General features: G+C 34.4%; 1 protein-coding gene and 1 pseudogene across 1 annotated transcript; one reads left to right on the forward strand and one right to left on the reverse strand.

Annotated features, from left to right (window-relative positions):
• Positions 1-2,844: 2,844 nt before the first annotated feature.
• LOC138331347 (uncharacterized) lies at positions 2,845-10,177 on the reverse strand (annotated as a pseudogene).
• A 402-nt stretch (positions 10,178-10,579) lies between these two features.
• Positions 10,580-18,002, forward strand: LOC138331348 (uncharacterized). The gene is made up of 3 exons (XM_069278908.1): positions 10,580-10,761; positions 12,878-12,932; positions 15,544-18,002. Exons 1-3 carry the CDS (start codon positions 10,658-10,660, stop codon positions 15,937-15,939), a joined length of 555 nt encoding a protein of 184 aa, XP_069135009.1. The 5' UTR covers positions 10,580-10,657; the 3' UTR covers positions 15,940-18,002.
• Positions 18,003-20,237: the final 2,235 nt, after the last annotated feature.

Genomic DNA, 20,237 nt, shown 5'->3' on the forward strand with positions numbered 1-20,237 from the left:
TGAGTCGGAAAAATATATCTGTTATAAATCCTCTGTTTTACATAAAAATGTATGGAGACGTTGCCATGACAACGAAATATTGTTTGTATATGACTGTTAGTCTATAACTTTGCAATATTTTGTAGGGTAAAAAAATATTGAGTTTACTTATACTGATAGAGTTATTCACCTAACGAAGATATCATCTAATTGGAAAATACGATAGTTAATCAGGCTTGCAATACCTGGGAAATCACGAGCTAGTATGGCACATTCTGCATATATATTCATAGCTTTCTTAATTTTACAAAAAAATAATTACAAAAAAATAAAACTTGACTTTATTTTTACAGAGATTTTCGAAACCGATAATATTAAAACACTTAATAATATATATAAACCCTTCACAAATTATCAGCTTAGATTCGCCGTGTGGAAATTGAAAGAAAACAACACATGACAGGTTATATAACTTACTCTTTATGTCTGTTTCTATATTTAGCAAACAAGCAATTTTGCACATGACTTACAAATGCACACATCACGCGCCCGTTTCAGAGGCATCTGAGGGGTTTTTCTAAACTTATAGATATTTCTCTATTTTGTATTTAACATACAAGTGCATGTTTACAGTCGCCACATCCTCGATATTCCAGGGGTTCCGATCACTTACGATCTCTCGTAAGTGATCGGAGCCCCTGGAATATCGAGGACGCAGTCGCCACAATGGAGTAAACAGTTCGGTTACGGTGCGGGGACGCCACAGTTTCGTAGGATATTTTTAGACAAGCACAGTAACGTGTACCTTATTTATCTATTTAATTTTGTCGAAACTTTTTATGCATTATTAACCCCACTGGAATTATTGATGTTTATTTGTTATTTTTGTCTCTAGTCGCACTTTTACTTCTTGAATTTGGTGAGGTCGACAAATATTACAAATGTGTCATGTACATGTATGAGTTTTGTATGGTGTGCAGAGTTATCCATAGACCACCAGTTTAACGCCAAAATGTGCTGGATCCAGCGGTGGCACCAATTTTGCCCCCTATCCTTAAATTCTGACGTCACATCAATTTTTATGGTGAGCAGTCAATATTAGATTTCATAATTACAAGAATTATTGGTATTTTGTTCAGGAAAATTATCTGATTATCTAACCAACACGACATACAAAACTATGATTCACGCATTTGTCAGACGTCATCAGGGTTTTGATCTTATATGCTTAGATCATATTTTATTATCTACATAACAGACTATGACCTGTAATTACACATTATTTGTTTAGATTGTGACGTGAACACCAATCCCCTGTGTTACACGGGCATAGAATCACATTTAAATTCATTAAACAGTATAGATGATTTTTTTCCAGATCAAGAGGCAGACTCAAAGTGTTGAGTGCATTTGACTCTGGGAATGAATTATTCGGCTGTGTAAAGTCTGATTGCTATACATAAGTTGGAATATTTAGTCGACAAAGCAGGAAAGAAGAGAGGTTTGACAACTTTTTATATCAACATGCTAATAAATACACCAGAGAAAGGAAGGAACCGAACCCACCATCTTAGATCTTTTTATAACTAACAAAGACGAAATGATAAGAAATATTGTTCATGAAAATTCCTTTGGGACCAGCGATCATTAAAGATGCTCCATCGCTGACAAATGGTATTTTTTCACTATCAAAAACAGGAGCAGACGATATAGCATTTTTCTTCAGTTGCAAAAGTTACTTACTTTACACCATTACCACTATTGAAAAGTTTGAGCTTCTTATTTTACTTCAAGTCAAAAATATGAAAAAATAATTAATTGCATCCCGAAAAAATTCTGTGGCACTATATCCTATATGGAATGAAGTGCTGATTGCACATGCACCAAAGACAAAATAAATTATTTTATAATATTTTTTTGTGTTAATTAGACATATATATATACACGATTGAACACCAATTATTGTTCAAATGATGAATATTATTTATGCTCTGTCAGCGGTGGAGCATCTTTAATTACTCGTTATCATTTCATTTTTAACACATTTGAACTCTTCTAGTTCCAAGTCAGGAACAGTCCTTTGCTCATGTTTATGGGTGAATTAACTGATACTCCAGTGCACCCTGTCAAAACTAGTCCATGTCTAACCCGGATCCTTGTCTATTTCGGCTTAGTTGCATGGGATTTTCCTTCTTAACGCTTATGAAAATGTGTATACAAAAAAATCGTCTGATTTTGGTTTTCGTCCACGTATAAGTCGCACTGGTGTATATGTCGCACTCCCGATTTTCAGGGGAAAAAGTCGCGACTTATACTCCGAAAAATACGGTAATTGGAAACCTGCCTACACTGGTCAAATATTATGGTCTCGATGACATTCAGTTTAAACAAGTTATACTACATCCTTGATATTCATTATATCCACCTCTGGACTATCTCATAGTAAAACTGGAGGCAGCTCAGGAGAAACGCTGACCAATCACTAGCTGCAATATTGTAGCTCAAAAGACTTTTTGACAGAAAATGGTGTCGGCCGAAAGGTATAGTAGGCCGGGTACGTATATTCGTTCAAACCAATCACAGGCCTGCGAAGACTTTATTAGAAGATTATAGAGAGTGACGCCCGACATCAAACTCATGCATTCAACCACAGTGTAACATTATATGGTTATTTTGGTGTACATCAAAGGACTAAATCACATGTTCTGTTGCCTGTAGTTTTACTATGAAATAGTCCAGGTGTGTCGCGTGTATGTTGGACATAACGTTAGTTACAGTAACCCCTGTAGTATCGAGGATGGTTATACTAATGTATTGTCAAACATAAAAGATAAATAAATCCCAAAAACATAAGAAGGCAGTTACTGAAAATCTACATATTTATTTTCCATTTTCATTACACGTACTAATCTTTCCTCTTAATCTAATAAGACAGTATGTCCTTGCACTTGTTGGGGGATTGAGTCATGCACTTAAGATTGAAATATGTCTTTTTACAATATGCAACCAATATACATGTATATATACATATCATTATGTAAATGATAGAAAACAACTCAGGTACACACTCTTGCAAAAATTGAAAATGCGTAAACAGCTAGTTGAAATAAATATCCTGTCTTTGCATATTACAGACCATAGGTATTCATTCTACCGTCATTATTTTGTGAGCCCAATTCAAGTCGTTTTCTCCAACAAGTAAGACCTTTTACGCTCGCAAACACATGACGTCATGATTAATAGTTACTCGCAAGGGCAGGTACCTCTGTAATATGTAAATACAGAATTAAAAGTTTCTATCAATTTTTTTCCCTTAGATTTTATTGACTTTTCCATGCATCGGAAGTTATTTAAAAAGTTGCTAAGAAATATGTTTTATATTTGATATTTTAAGTATAATTTTATTTTATTTTCAAAAGAAGATTTGAGAAATTGTTCCACCATCGCCTCACTACCCTTGCAAAACTTAAATTATTACAACAATGTACTTCAAAATGAAGCATACCAACAACATTTCAGAATGCACTTTCAAATCCAATCTTAGTCAGCCATCTTCAGAAATAAATATTAATAAGCTTCAGGACTCAACAAAAAACAAATGCTAACAATAACAAGCTTAAGGTGAATGTATGTTTATATCAGTTAGTATTGTGATTGCTAACGAATGAAACAGATTGTTAAACTATTAATAGAAATATACTCTGTCAACAATATAAACACATTAATCAAAAATAGATAAATATTTAATAATTAGATATAGATAATTATTTATTTAATAGATATTAATTCTTATGAATAGAGACACACATAATAGAAATAGAATTTGTTAAATAATTAAAAATAGATATTTTTATATATTAAAGACTAGGTTAACAAAACAAGAAAAATGTGATTGAGGTCAAAGTTACTGTAAACAGACACAAACATTTGTGTGATTAAATATTGTAGGTGATGAGAAATTGTAAAAGTAAACTATTTCACCCCTGAAATTTCATAATGGACTGGTCTAAACTTTGATTTAGAATAGTCTAAATGTACCTTCAGGGGTGAAAGAGTTAATACCCATTAAACAGGGACAGGTACAGTGGTATAGAAATATAAAATCCAAAATCAAATCACAGCTAGTAAACAATTGTAAGCGATCAAAATGTAAAATTATCTCACCAAGAAAATCAGTTAATTTACAGTAGTGCAAATCAAACAATATGAAGTGAACATTGTAAGTAGATTACTTACGATTTTAAAGATATATAATTATTAAACACCACATTGAATTTCAAAATTAATTTGTTGTGTGTACTTAAGTATAGGTAATTCCAAGATTTAGATAGACAAGAAGAAAATCATATAAAAGTAAATTATCAAAGCAAAAAATATCCCAAATTAAGCTATCTGTAACCAATGAAATTATTAGAGCTATTTTTAAACCAGGAAATCCCCAAATGGGAAAACTACCCTTTCATTAATTATGGCTTTTTTTTTATTATGTGCTGGTTTTGAGATACCAAATGAATGTTGGACAGGTATGAACACTGTTGATGACACATGTAGTTCCACCTTCCAGTGTTTGTGACGTCATATTTTGTATCGGTTGATATTTTTATGTCGCACAAGTAAGTAAGACCAACATTGATTTTTTCAAAGCCCACATATCCTAGCCAAATTGTCTTTCTTTTTTTACTCCGGAAAAATCCCAAAATATATCATTGCTTTTGTAATCTCCCTTCCATGTATTGCCCTAATTCATCCAAGTAAGCAAGAGACCCAGAGGGCCTGTATTGTTCATCTGGTTAATTCAGTGGAATTTGAGTGGCCCATCCCATAATGATGCTACCAATCAAATTTGGTTCATTTTGAGCTGCAGTTATGATGAAGTTTATTGTTGACAAACAGATACGAGACGTCATAAAAATGAAAAAACTATCATGTACGACTCCAAAACTTGACTTGTAAACATCACTTGATAAGTTATTACATGAAGAATTCAACAGATTGGCAAGTACAACGTTACACAGCTATGTAGAATGTAATCCAAAATATGCAAGAAATGCATCTAAAATTGAGGAATAAGATATAACGATATAATTTTGTATCATTTCTAAAAATTCTACATATTATGGGTAGGTAAAAATTGAGGGTTTTTCAAATGACAATGTTATCTAGTCAAACATTGACCAAAAAATATATTCACTGTAAATATTGAAATTTACATAGAGGGGATAAGCTCAAATTTACTCAAGAGGGATAATCCAAAATTTACATAAGGGGGATAACCTAAAATTTACACAAGGGGGATAATCCAAAATTGACACAAGGAGGATAACCTCAAATTTACACAAGGGGGATAATCCAAAATTTACACAAGGGGGATAACCTCAAATTTTTACATGGGGGATAATCTAAAATTTACACAAGGGGGAAAGCCTCAAATTTACACAAGGGGGATAATCCAAAATTTACACAAGGGGGTTACCCTAAATTTACACATGAGTGATAACCCAAAGTTTACAAAAAGGGGCATAACTCAAAATTTACACATGAGTGATTGCCCAAAGTTTACAAAAAGGGGCATAACCCAAAATATACACTCGTTATTACTTGAAGGCCTTTAAACACTAAAAATGTTCTCCATGCGTAAAATTTGGTGTACATTATATTAGCAAGTGAATGTACAAAAAACAATACCCTCAAATGGTTACACATGCAAATCACGAAAAATAAATGGCTGTGAATATTTTAAATTTACAGTACTTATTTTCTTTTATCAACTTTTTAGTGCTTAAAATGAATTAAAAACAAACATGTAATAGTTATGAATTAAAACACTAACATTTAACATAACCTTTAAATGTATTAAAATCAAGTGTCATTTGTTAACAGACCACAAACATGCAGGTTTTTCCTAACGCAGTCATCCGTCACTTGTATCCGTCGTATTTGATTGGAGGAAAATGATCCACTCTGACCGGTTCCTCATAGTGAGGCGGATTATACAGACCCCACTTTGGCATGGGAATCTCCATTGGGTAGGGCTGTTTGAAGGTGAAGCGTCCCTGGTAGGATTTGTTATGGGACATGGGACGAAGGACATCCTTCTGCATCACTTCGTTTGTGTAAGATATGAAATCGTCATGCGTCCGGCTCGTTGGCTTGGATGGACGTTCATAGTGCCAGTTCACTTTCTTGTAGTCGGCTGTGAAACAAGTTGATAAGAACATTATATATATCGACAATCATTAAACATTTTTGATTTGATAGTATTGTAATTTACAAGATATATCATACATTGTTGTGGCTCTAACCGGGGGGCCACCTCAGTTAAAACTAACCTAGGCAAAATATTCTACCGATTAAGCTACCTGGTAGAAATGATCGACCCGATCCCTCATGGTCTGATCCACTCTCCTTATTTGCTTATTTGCTCCAAAGACCCAATTCCTTCTTTGCATAATTGGTGGGGAAGAATTGGGTTTGAACCTTAATCTAATTACACTTCCAATCAAGCTACCTGGTCACTTATGTTTTATCAAGCCCTGCTACTACACTTTGAGGAACAGAATCTAAAACTCTTTCTATTATGTGATGAACAGGATCTAAAACTCCTTAATGTTTTATGATCAATAGAATCTAAGACTGCCCTGTATATATCTTACAATCAATAAAAGACTGCCCCCTCCCCCACCTACCCCCACCCGAACCCCATGTCGATTAACTGACTTACATCTCCTGATAGTGTTGATGTTCCTGTTGAACCAGTCTGGGTGCTGTGATGACGATTTCCTGGCGTACCAGTCAGGATGTGGTCCCCCCCATTTCTGCCAGCCATTCTGTCAACAGGACAAACAGGGTACATATTAATACCAATCAAAACACCTCAACTTATATTAGTTTGGACCTTGTCAGAATCATTTCAGGCCAGTTTCAGCTAAATCTCACTGATAGAAGTTGGAGAAAAAGTTCAAAATAAGTTTTCAAGATGGCAGCTGTGGCGGCCATCTTTGAATTCAGATTGACCTGTAAAAATTAACAATTGTGAACACTAGGTCAAGACCAATTTTTATCAGGTAAGTTCCCCTTAAATCCAACTGTTTGAACTTGAAAAGACGTAAAATAATTTATGCCCTGCAGACAACAACGAACAATTTAAGCATGATGGCTATATATGTGCCGTTTCATCCCTAAACAAGAGATCCCAGAGTGGAATTGGCGCCACCAAAGAATGATCTATGTCTGGACAACAGAAAGAGGGATCTTTCCCAGCATTCAAACTGTTTACTACATACTATATACTTATAAACTGAGAAAGATCCTTTCAGATTACTTATCTGGCAGAAACAAACTTCAATTATCAAAATCCAAGAGTTGCATTACCTGTCAATCTCATCTGCGTGACCAGATAAGTCCAAAATGCACTAGACCCCGTTCAGGAACCTGCACATGAAATATCGAGAAAAAAACCTTCATTATCACCACTTTCTGAGAAATAAGCGGTAACAAACTTTAACTATCAACATCCAAGATGCCCGCCTACGTGCCAACATGTGGACCGATCTGTCCCCAAAAACAATATGCACAACTAGGGTCCTAGGGGAACCGACATATGAAATTCAAGTACTTATACATGGAAAATCGCGTTAATCAAACTTTAACTATCAAAATCCAGATGGCCGCCGGTGGACTATCATAGACAGATTGATACCCAAAATGCAATATGCACAACTATGGCCCTAGGAGAACCTACATATGAAATTTTTGAAAGATCCCTTCACAACTTTCTAGAGAATAGCGGGTAACAATACTGTAAACTATCTAAATCCAAGAATGGCCGCTCAGTCGGCCATCTTGTTGACAGATAGGTCCCCAAAATGCAATATGCACAACTAGGGGCCTCTAGTGGAACCTACATTGTGAAATTTGAGAAAGATCCCTTTCAACAGCTTTCCTGAGAAATAGCGGTAAAACAAACTTTAACTATCAAAATCCAAGATGGCCGCCAGTCGCCCATCATGTTGACGCGATTGGACCAAAATGTCAATGCCCACAACTAGGGCCCTAGGGGAACCTACATGTGAAATTTGAGAAGATCCTTTCAAAGTACTTCCTGGTGAAATAGCGGTAACAAAACTTTAAGCTATCCAAAATCCAAGATGGGCCCGCCCAGTCGGCCATCTTGTTGACCGATTGGTCCCCAAAATGCAATATGCACAATAGGCCCTAGGGGACACCTACATGTGAAAATTTTGATGAAAGAACCCTTCAGTACATTCTGGGAATAATAGCGGTAACAAACTTTAACTATCAAAAAGATCCACGAAGGCCTGCCAGTCGGCCCATCTTTGTTGGGCCGCGAAGTAGGTCCCAAAATGGCACTCTGCACAACTAAGGCCCTAGGGGTAACCTACATGGTGAAAATTTGAGAAAAGATCCCTTCAACAGACTTCTTGAAAATAGCGGTAACAAAACTTTAACTATCAAAATCCAAGATGGGCCGCGCATCGGCATCTTTGTTGACCGAGCTTGGTTCCCAAAAATGCAATAATGCACATCTGAGGGCCCGTAGGGGAACCTACATGAGTGAAATTTTGAGAACGATCTCCGTCACAGCTTTCTGAGAAATAGCGGTAAACAAACTTTAACTATCTAAAATCCAAGATGGCCGCCAGTCCGGCCCTCTTTTTGACCGACTGTGGTCCCAAAAATGCCATTATGCACAACTAGGCCCTAGGGGAACCTACAAGTGAAATTTGAAAGAAACCCTTCACAGCTTTCCTGAGAAATAGCAAAAAAGTCAACTTACATGTGCTATATCAGGGCTACTGGAGTGGTACCTTTTCAGGAGTAGAGGTCGGCCTGCCTAAAAACAAAATATCATCACATTATCACTCAATTATTTACAGTCAATGAGTCAAATCATCCTAGACATTTTGGCATAGCAAAAGTGAAGGCTTTGTCTTCAACAGCAGATGAGCAGTTCATTTGGTCCTTTCATGTACATCAAAATAATTAAATAACGGTACATTGTGGTTAACTTTGTTGGTAGTCACTCTTCAAAAGAAGTTAATGCTGGCCTGTGATTGGTCAGTTTTTCTCACCTGAACTGCATTCAGTTTTCCTATGAGATGCTATGTATAGGATATAGTGCTGGGGTGGATATATCAACAGTGAAAGTAACCTCTGGAGTATCGAGATGCACCAAAATGTACATACAGTGTATGCTGTGTTTACATATTACAGAGTTTTAAAAATTATCTGCTGTTTCGGATGTCGGTATATAATTAAGTTATCAATTGTGTCATATTATGTGTTTACGCATATCGGCGCATGACAATGGACAAAAGACAATTGCAAAAAAAAGTGTGTCAAATTTTTTTCATTAAACCATTACTAACATAACTTTGTGCATTAATCATAACTCATAAGGAGAAAACTTCAATTATTGTCACAATTTACATGAACCTGCATTAAATTTTACTATTAAAGAAGCAACATGTAAAATATATAAAATGTAGAATACTGTCATAGGTAAAACTCTCTCAGCCATGCTAAATGTTTCTGATGTACATGAACAGACAGTTATATAAATTGTCATCCATAAAAAATATGCTTATAACTTTTAGACATGCAATCAAGCAGTCTTAAATTCGATTTCAGTTGTAATTAAGGCAATCTTAAAATTGTGACGTCCTGTTTTATAAATATGTTTAAAACAACTTTTAACTATTTTCGTTTCACAGAATTCTGTATTTGGCAAACTAAATTATAATTCTAATTGATAACCGTTACTCAAATGCATGCCAGTGTTACAAATACATATATTGTACATGTAAGCATACACATACATTGTATCACAGGAGTTTGACGTTCTGTCAATAATATATAGCATACATATATTAAAAAATACCCCTATATACTATATGTTTTTTATATTGTATATAGGGGTATTTTTTAATATATGTATGCTATATATTATTGACAGAACGTCAAACTCCTGTGATTGTATACACAACTGTACATTTAGCTGAGAGGCTTTCCAGAAGATTTATATTGCCCTTTATTTATATAAGGAACATAAAACTCTATCTCAGAAATAAAATGAGTATTTTAACGAGGTATTTAAAGCCGTCATGCTTACCATAACTTAGGCTGGCTGGCAGGAATAGATAGAAACTGGGCGGTGGAAGCCATGACGGACGTACGCACTCGGGCCGCTTACGCTCTCAACACAATAACATTTAACTTTATCGATCAATATTAAAATACCTCAAAATTATCCACAAATCTCTGATATTTCTGCGTTTTATTCTTTATTTTTTTCTTCGTTTTGTTTGTTCAGTTGTCGCTGACATCGCAGCCTTGCAGAAATATTAACGAAAATCGGATACCGATGTTTCAGTTTCCCTTAGCAACGTTTGTAAACTGATCCTTAGTTACCACATTAATAAATGAAGATCGCGATTGATTTTTTTTCTCATTTTCCATTAGCAACACCTAGATAATTTCATTCCATCAAGAGTGAATCCAAATTTATCAACATTTTGTGTTGTTAATAGCTAATTACCTACGATACCCGTCAAACTAGCTAACAACTAAGCGGGCACCTGCTGTTTGTAATGATATAAGCGACGTGAACAGGGGTGGCAACTACAGTGGACTGACAGAAGAAATAATATCGGGTAAAATGGGGGATACTTTGTTTTTTAATGGCCATCAGGCGAAGGCTCCATACCATGTTAACTATCCACCCACCGTTCCGAGATACCCAAGCTCACAGGAAATGTTCAGGTCAGTAAAAACACCAATACACTATGAATTAATTGCACAATGTACAAATGTACATACAACGTACATTGTATGTATATCAATGTATACAAATGTATAACACATAAATACACGTAAAATGTATGTGTGTATATGTATACTTGAGCTACATGTACATTTTGGTGACATTCACTGTATATTTTACATTGAAATATTTCGTAAATTACTTTTATTCTTAATTATGATTCACTCTCCACACTCTGAGTCTCAACGTCATACTCCCATCATCATCATCATCATCATCACCATCATCATTCATCATCTTCAATATCATTATCAATTCACTATCATCTCATCATTATCATCATCTCATCATTGTACTATCACTTAAATTTAATATCATACTGTACTTCATGCTCTCAACTTTCATTCCTAAACAATCTCATAATTCCATTTAAATATAAAATCATACTTATATAAATGTATACTCTTCTCTCATACTTTCATAAAAGGACAATAGTTCCACTATACAAGAAGACACAGCATGAATATACCGCAGTCTCCCAAAACACTCACCTCGCACAACATACACGCAACACACAACATACATGGGAGGCCGCCCTTACATGGCCATAGCTGTTGATAGGACGTTAATTAATCAAACAAACAATCCATAAAGGCGGTTAATTGGGATATTTGTAAATTAGATTTGCGCTAAGGTGTATTAGTACGTGTACATATAGATAGAGCTGCAGGTATTCATTGCATGTCCTGATAATGATATTATATGACCAGGGTTGGAAACTCGGTCACGTGATTGACTTCATTACAACAGTCTCTTTAAGAGACTAAAAAGCACGTGTAAAATTCCAAATATTTTTTGAACAGACAGAAACATACACACTTTTTCTCTATTAGAGTAATTGGCAACATAACTCTTCCATTTTTATGATCGGCAGATGCAGATATACCCCGGTATATGTGCTTAAAGGTTTTTAGGTCATCTGACCCAAAGGGTCAGGGTGACCTATATTGTCATCATGCATCGTCCGTTCTTATGAGTCATGCGCAAACTTTTCATTCAAATGACTTTTCGATAACTTGCCATGTTGACTTGCCATTATTGGCATATACTTTTCAATTGAAAAAATCTTCATATTTATATGTGGAAAAAAATAATGTCTCACCGTGAATTTGATATTTTATAGGGTTCTTTTTGATTGTTTAGTAGGTACATGTAAGTGATATAAAACAAGTACGATAAAATGCATACAAACGTTTTAATAATGGTTTGCATATTCATTACTTTGTTCCATTAGCAGTAATAGGCACCAATTGTAGCTCTAAAGTCGACACCATTATCTGCTTTTTAGCTACAATATTGCTGCTAATAAAGCAATGTCAAGATGAATTTTGTTATTGTCTACACATAAAGCAATGAAAAGATGAATTTTGTGATCGTGTTCACTAGTCCGCTAAACCTGCCTAGATTATTAGGTTTGGTTTTTTTTTAAATTTTATTTTGCCTAATATATATTAGGCAATTTTTTTTTTATAAAAGCCTAATAATATAGGCAGGTTTAGCGGACTACGTGTTAACATAATGCAATGAAAAGATGAATTTTGTGATCGTCTACACATAATGCAATGACAAGGTGAATTTTGTGATCGTCTACACATAAAACAATGACAAGATGAATTTTGTGATCGTCTACACATAATGCAATGACAAAATGAATTTTGTGATCGTCTAAACATAAAGCAATGACAAGATGAATTTTGTGATCGTCTACACATAAAACAATGACAAGATGAATTTTTTTGATCGTCTACACATTGCAATTACAAGATGAATTTTGTGATCGTCTACACATAATGCAATGACAAGATGAATTTTGTGATCGTCTTCACATAAAACAATGACAAGATGAATTTTGTGATCGTCTACACATAAAGCATTGACAAGATGAATTTTGTGATCGTCTACACATAATGCAATGACAAGATGAATTTTGTGATCGTCTACACATAATGCAATGACAAGATGAATTTTGTGATCGTCTACATATAAAGCAATGACAAGATAAATTTTGTGATCGTCTACACATAACTCAATGACAAGATGCCTTTTCTGTTACAGAAGGGAAAGTCCTGATAAATACACAACGTTGAAGAGGGAGCGAGTGTCATACCAGGTATGTATCGTGCATGTATTTCAAAAATTTAAGTGAATAGTCGAGCAAATGAATGCTAAATTCGATAAAAATGGTGTTGAAACATCCAGTATATTTCTTATGATAGAGAAAACTAAAATTTCACATCCAAATTGCTCTGGATTAAAATAAATTAATTTATATTATAGGAATCCTAAAATGTCCTTCCGGCTGGCTATGTCCGTGTTGATATTAATTTCCATGCATCTCGCTTTTAAAGAATTTATTTTTAAAACTGTGCTAAAACACAAGTCTTTTCCATAATTTCAATGGTCAAAAGTGTACAACGTAAGCAGAACATGACCATTGTTTTGATATGTAAGACTTTTGGAAGGCCAATGAATGCATTTATACTAGTTCTCATTGCCTGACTATTCACTTTAATAGTTTGTTTAATACAGAACGTAAAGAACTGTGATTTAATTTGCAAAAGCCTGCAATCAGAAGTTTTGTTTTCTTCATTAAATAGTTTAACAATATAATATCTATGTAATTTTAGCAGCGGTTGCGTTTGTTAAAAGACACACTTTATGCAATTCGGCCAAAAGGACGTTATCCACGGCATTTGAGAAACTTAAGAAACACTAGTATCGAAGATTTAGTCTTATCTTCTATTGCCTAAATTGATGAATTGGACAGAGTTTTCTGGTGTTGGTGAACAATTCCTGTAATTCTTGTAATATTTACACAGAAATGAATTGATTTGTTGAGAAATGAGATATTAGAAAAACAAAATCACCATGGCTTAAAAAGTATGGAACATTTCTCATTTCATGTATAATGTCCTCTTGACGTACCAATATCCTAAAAGTGGTTACGTCATTATTACATCAATGCTTTTTAGCAGAATCAACTATTCTTTTACATTATTCATACATCAATAGTTTTGATTGCATACCTTCATATACCAACATATTTTTTGTTGCTCTTGTAGACTCTATGTCAAAAGCTATAACACTTTGAACGTTTAACATGAGTTATGTATTAACCCCGGTAATATGTTAGAAGGATATTACTTATAACGGTAAAATTCCGATAGAAAACGAAACTATCCTCGATATTCCAGAGGTTACTATCACTGTTGTTATTTCCACCATTGAACTGTGTCATTGCAAAACTGAAGGCCCTTTGTGCGACAAAATATGAGACAGGTAGTTTGGTCTTTTGATGTACACCAAATAATGGAATAAAGATACACTGTATACTTTGAAGCAGGACACTCTTCAAAGAAAGTCTGTGTAGGCCTGTGATTTATTCGTTTTTCGCTCTCCTGCAATGCCTTCATTTTCACTGCAGAGGCAATATATCCTAACCTGAATTTCAGGTCAAGAAATCCTTAATTGAATTTCAATTATGGTCAATTTCAGGTCAATTTCTGAGTCAGTTCAAGATTTCTTGACCTGAAATTCAGGTCAGATATCATGTGAAATTCTGGCCAATTTCAAGTCAAGAAATCTTGGCCTGAATTTCAGGTTAAGATTTCCTCATGCGACCTTCATGTCAAATTTTCTTTGGGTCATTTACCGGATACTGTTATGGCTGTTAATTTCATTAACTTCATTCATTTTAATTAAAAACGATTTGTAAAATTGTCTATTAAAATAATTCCTCCGGTATACGACGGTCTGAAGAAAGACGAAAAGACTTTGTTGAAGTTCTTAGAAGAAGAGAAAGAAAAAAGGGTTGAAGAATGTGAACCTACTTGAAAGTAGATCATTCCAAGCTATCATTATTAAATTGCAAAACAATATTTGATTGCTATTTCCTTCTTTCAAAAGTTACTAGTACTGACACATTTACATGTACATGTAAAAGTTCATCAGTATGCTATGGCGAAGAATACTTGTTAAAATGTGGCTTTTCGTCAGACGATTATACTTCGCTAGGTTGTCTCCTGATTGGTACCCGACTGTACGTGTTGAAGGAGGTTATAAACATGTGCGGATGCTGCAACCTAGTAGCCTCGTGACCTGATCATTTGGAATGTTTAGGGCCATAAGCTCCTTGCTATGAACTGGGTGCGGTGTTTTATATCCACAAAGTTCATGGTTTAGAAGTAGTTAAGCCGCCTCTGCCACTTTTGGGTGGCCACATTCATTCCATATGTTCCGTAAAGTTAAAACTATTAAGAAAAAAAGTCAATTGCAGGTTAAAATTCAGGTTAAAATTATAATATATTTAAAATTTAACCTAAAATTTACCATAATTTCATATGAATTTGACCAGAATTTTACCTCAGCGAATTTTCATGTGAAAGTTAGGTTAACTTAGTTTCTTTTATCCTGAAATTGACTTTTCAGTTTGTTTCAGGTCAATTTCGGGTCAGAACATTTTAACCAAAAATTCTGGTTAATTTCTTGTCAATTACAGGCTTGGAAATTTTGTTTGTGTATATATGTCATAGTATAGGGGTGGATATAACGACAGTGAAAGTAACCCTATGAATATCGAGGATGGTCCAGAGGTGGATATAACGACAGTGATATTAACCCCAGGAATATCGAGGGTGTGGATTGCTGTCCACAAAGACATCGTTGTATATTGCTGAATAAAACATATACATTATTAACATGTTATATATTTTTCTCCCCAGCACTGGACCGACAAATGGTATGACAATGGCTACCCAACTCTCCAGCGCCGGGAGCTTCCGAAACGTTCAGACAGACACGAGCCATGTAGTCAGCCATGGCAGTATAATGTAGGCACATCGGCAATCAGTCGGTGGACCAAGGACGCCAAAGACTGGCCTGTCTCACCAAAATACCTTACCCAAGGGAGACCCCCAACCGAGGCCACGCGCGCACGTGGTATCAACCGTCTCTCTCTTCCGCGTGAGGAAAACCTGTATCCATTTTCCAACTTCATGACGTCGCAATATAGAAAGCCAGTATACTCCGTATTTGGTCATCTACAGAAAGACAAGGTATATGGAGTCACTCACCAACACAACAGACACGGAAACATGCCGTTCGAGGATTATTACTAAGCATGATTGGACGTTGCGATAAAACAATACATGTGAAATGTAGAAATGAAATTGGGATTTTATACATATACCTTTTCCACTTGTCTAAGGCCAAGAGTTTGTTGCTCAAAATTCAACGTAATGACTTAAACTGACTCTTTCTAATGCAAACATTCTCATATGTGAGCTTCATAGGTGATCTGGGTCACAGTTTTAGACCAAAACAGATGAAGCTTTATAAGTCTTGCCTGTCGCTAAAGAAAGAAGGGAATTTATATATTTTGGTATGATGTAACATATCTACAAACATGGTGTGGTTTTCCACCTATCTAATACAAATCGTCGTTTGATTTGGAACACTCACTAACATCTGAATGCTTTCTCAAATATTTTTTGATTAAAGAACTTTAACAGTCCAGATTAAAATACAGATTCTATTAATTCCATAATGCTACTTCCCTCCCCGCATATGAGGTTTCAACACCATTCGGTCACGGACACCGTTCTGGTGAAGTTGCGCTTTTGCTAATGAATTAACTTGGTGTCGTGACCTGGTAGTGTTTGGTGGTGATGAAAAAGGTTATTTTTTTCTGTTGGATTTTAATAGTAATATTTTTCAAGGAAAACAACGTATTTTACTCACTATAAATGATAACGTCACAATTAATATCTACCCACAAGGACAGACAACTATATTGTTTATAGTATCCAAAGACGAAATTCTTTATGTGATGGAGTGAAAGTAATAATCTGGATTTAAAGCAGATACTTTTCATTGGCCTTATTTGTATCGAGAGGGCATCGGTTTCGGGGTTTTTATATGTTTGGAAAAGGGGTTTTGTACTTTGTGATGCTATTGTGTATTCCATATGTCAATTCCTTAAATCATTTTCCTGTTAGAAGTATTGGTTTTTGACAATATTTGTCATTTAAATATATTTAAACGTAATTGATACATATTTCATTATGTATTTTTATAATGAAATGCTGTTAATTAACATAAATGGACGTCTCAAGTACATGTACCAGTACAATAGGTTTTTGTTAGTATATATATATTTGCGTGTGATTGTGCTAAGATGTGTTAACAGTATATCAATTGGAGAATATTTATTTTCTATTATGATTATATAGTTTATATTTCTACGTAATTCTAAGTTTTATCCTATATTTCTCAATAGTCATTCTGAACTCGTCGGGTTTGTTTTTTGTAATTTCTCAAAAGATTTCCCGAAGACTTCCGAATGATTGTTCAGTCTGTTAGACTGGATTGCCTGTCGTAGTTTTTCTATTCCCCGGTAGGCTTCGCTCCGAAAAAAAATATTTATGAGCGCAGCCTAGCGGAGAGATTTGACACTAAGGCAGGTAATCCAGTCTGTTTGTTTCTCCCACTAGTCTGTGCTTAATTGCTCACCATTGTTGATTTTATTTATAATTTTATTCACATCTTTATTCTCACACAGAGTTTCTTTATAATCTTTAATCAGAATTTTAATTTTACTAATACATACTGTTATTTTTGTAAATCATTTCTGTTGCGAATGAACATTCATTATTTCGAATGAACACGAACAGTCATGTGCATCTATTATTTATTGTTGATGACATTAAAACCTTGTCTTTTCGTGGTGAATTTTATCCGCGATTTATAATAAATGTGGATATCCGGGGGCAATATTCTTTTAAGATAAAACATGTTTTGCAAATATTAATTTTAAGTCATGAAAATTCACAAATACTTAAAATTCATTGCAAGTTACTAAATATATCACTGACCTGTCGCTCACTTCTCTACCTTTTTGAATACCATAATCGGCATTTTTACATGACGCCCTCAGAACGTGGACATTGTCATTTAGGAATATTTCCCCTTGACGTTATTCCCGAAAGAAAATAATTTGTTTTAGTCAATTTCTCATTGTTTGAAAAAAGTAAATCTTATGGTTCAGAATTGTTCAGTGTCTTACTGGAAACTACTTAGTATATTACACTGTATTCCCTATAGTTCAGTAGTGGAATTGCCACATTTAGAAGTTATATCAATGTGTCATCATAAAATAAAGCTAAATTAATATTTCGATTTATCTATTGTCTTGTGTTTTTTCTGTGATAAAATACATTGATTCTTTCTTCAGATAGACTATTGAAAACAGCTATATTAACAAAATGAACAAACACCATTCAAACAGCTCAATATTTCGCATACAATGGGACTATTTTCATATAATTCTAAATTTTCAGGACTTGAAAACTACTTTTCTAAAGTCACAGCTTTAATAACACATACGGAATTCTGCTTGTAATCTACGTAGATGCACAAAATAAAATAATGAAAAGATAGGTCAATCATAACACTACTGAATTGGTTGTATTTTTTTAACTTTAGCATATTCAAGTGTCTAGACATCGGAACAGGGATGTAAGGTGTAGTAAAATGATGAATCTTCATGTTATTTAAGTCGTGTCATTCTGTCATAATAATCACCATTGATGATATGGTGAAATTCATCTAAAGACAAAATTAAGTAGAGGAAAAAGTAGGTTTTATTTACAAACTGAACATTCAAAATAACTTTAAAGTTTCGAGCATTATTTGGTGTTAAAATAAATCCGAAACAATCGTACGTATATTTCTGATAACCTGGCTTTAATCATCCTTTGCTGCAAAAACGTCAGTGATCGACAATGATCCCTTTTATTTCGCGTTATATTGATTTTTCTGCCAGAATATTTACGTTGTTTTTTTAAATCTTTTTTTTTTTTTTTTTTTTTTACTTCTGTTTGTTTTCGTATGTTTACATGAATAGTCAGGTTATTAAGGCCTTTCAGGTTAAGGAAAACCAGATTACCCAGAGAAAAAATACCGTCCAACGGTCAGTGCCAGACAACTTTCCCACATTGGACTCGAACTCGCGACTTATGGCCAGAGGTGAATATGTAGGGTCATTATAACGAGCATAAGAAAAAATAACTAAAAACACATACATGAACTTGCTTTTTACCAGAAACATTTTTTAACGTGACCGCCAGTGATATCCGAGATTTTCATATCTTTCTTTGTTTAAAAATCTATTGATGTCATAATGTGCATTTCCAAACAACAGGAGTTTGAATAAGAAAGTTTAACTAAAATTATGTTCAGTTGATAGAGTTCAAAGAGGAAAGGATGACAAAACCTTCAGCACAAATACATGTCAGACAATATCATCGCATCAGGACGTAACATGGTCTGTACTACGTCCACCCTCAGCGGACATGTCTCTACCAAGAATGACTTGGATGCATGGTGGGGTTTTGTTCACAATGATAAAAGATTGGAGGCCTTTCAAGATTTGCAGAAACAAACTAAATGGAATGTCACAGTTTCAGAATTCCTTAGAAATCTTCCCAATGGTAAGCGAGACACATTAACCGAAATAAAAATACATTTGAAATTGAATTGTATTGACAAATGTAAAAATAACATTTGTTCTTTACTCTATTTACTTCATGGACTCTTTGAGTCGTAGTTCTCGTTATGTAAGAATGACTCTATTCGATCTTCTAAACACATCCCAAAATAACAAAAATGCATATTTTACAGAAACTAAGTGGGTAGACAATAATTAAGTAAATCATGATGATGTGGAGAGATTATTGAAAAAAAAAGTTTTGTATAAATGTCAACAAAAACAGCAAATGTGTTCAACGACCTGGCTATGTAACTTCATTACACTTTTCGATCACACATGTAGTAAACAGAAATATGGTCGAGTGGTATATTTCAAAATCTCTATCCAGGCGGTCAGGGTTCAATTCTCACTGATTTTTTTTCATTTTTTTTTTTTCATTTTTCGTTTTATTTTCAAACTTATTCACCCTTAAGAGCATATATTGTGACATAACGCACAATGTTCGGTCACTTTTACGTCACGCCGGAATTTCATTGGAAAAAGCGTTGAACAGTAAAATAATGTAAGCGCAACACAGTATGTACTATTTTTTTAATTAAAATACAGAAAGGATATATTTATTCAATTACGGGAGGACTTTTATCAAAATATTTGTAATATTTATTTTTCTATTGATGTGTTTTTGTTGAGAAAATGACGTTTTTTGGCGCGACAGATGTAACACGCACCTGTATGCGGTTTCAGTTAAAGTGTCACTGTGGTCATACTGAACACCACATGGCGGTAAAATTTGACAAAGAGACTCCCCAAAACGAACTATCATGATGTCATTTCGTTATAATGAATTGTAACGTCATACTTCAAAATGGTGGACTTTGTTTGTAGACTTGCCGATCGACAGATCCGAAGAGAAAAGATAAAAAAGTA

Source organism: Argopecten irradians, chromosome 9, assembly GCF_041381155.1.
Source record: "Argopecten irradians isolate NY chromosome 9, Ai_NY, whole genome shotgun sequence".
NCBI lineage: Eukaryota > Metazoa > Mollusca > Bivalvia > Pectinida > Pectinidae > Argopecten > Argopecten irradians.